Here is a 514-nt window from a genome sequence, read left to right as displayed (position 1 = left end):
AGCCCGCGGAGAGCCCCCAGGACCAAGCAGCACACCCGTCACGGAGTATCGGGGGGACACGGCTCCTACAGAGATCTTCAAAATCATCGGCATCAGCCTAAACCTGCTGGCCCTGACGCGGCCAGGAGTTTCACCGGAGGGCAGGCTCGGACCGCGATGCCGTGCACCAGAAGCCCTGCAGCTGTGCCCAGATGTTTGTGCCCCAGACCCGAGGACCCTGGTGTGTCTGGAGATGCTTCCAGGGAAAATCTGCCCCCTGCTTTTCAGCCTGGAAGTGGGTGTGAAATGGGTGAGTCAGCCTCACCCTCTCCTTCTCCTTCTCTGCAGAGTACCTCAAGGAGGAGCTGGACAAATACATGGCGCGGTTCCCAAAAGTGAAGATCCTCCGTCTCAAGGAGAGGCACGGTCTAATACGAGCCAGACTGGCGGGAGCAGAGATTGCCAAAGGTAGGACGAAAGCCATTTTAGAGCCCTGTCTGGACGCCCCCCCCCCCCCCTGCCCCGAGGTGCTGAT

At 60.3% G+C, this 514-nt stretch overlaps 1 protein-coding gene across 1 annotated transcript in view; it reads left to right on the top strand.

Annotated features, from left to right (window-relative positions):
• Nucleotides 1–514, top strand: part of GALNT5 (polypeptide N-acetylgalactosaminyltransferase 5) — a gene marked incomplete at its 5' end in the record, with an annotated part of 16,182 nt that overhangs the window by 7,412 nt on the left and 8,256 nt on the right. The window contains 1 exon segment of the mRNA XM_009639029.1: nt 328–447. Coding sequence (XP_009637324.1) covers nt 328–447 — 120 coding nt within the window.

This window comes from Egretta garzetta, unplaced genomic scaffold, assembly GCF_000687185.1.
Source record: "Egretta garzetta isolate BGI_Z169 unplaced genomic scaffold, ASM68718v1 scaffold635, whole genome shotgun sequence".
Lineage (NCBI taxonomy): Eukaryota > Metazoa > Chordata > Aves > Pelecaniformes > Ardeidae > Egretta > Egretta garzetta.
Note: the sequence above shows the minus strand (reverse complement) of the source record. Positions and strands in the feature narration are given on the sequence as shown.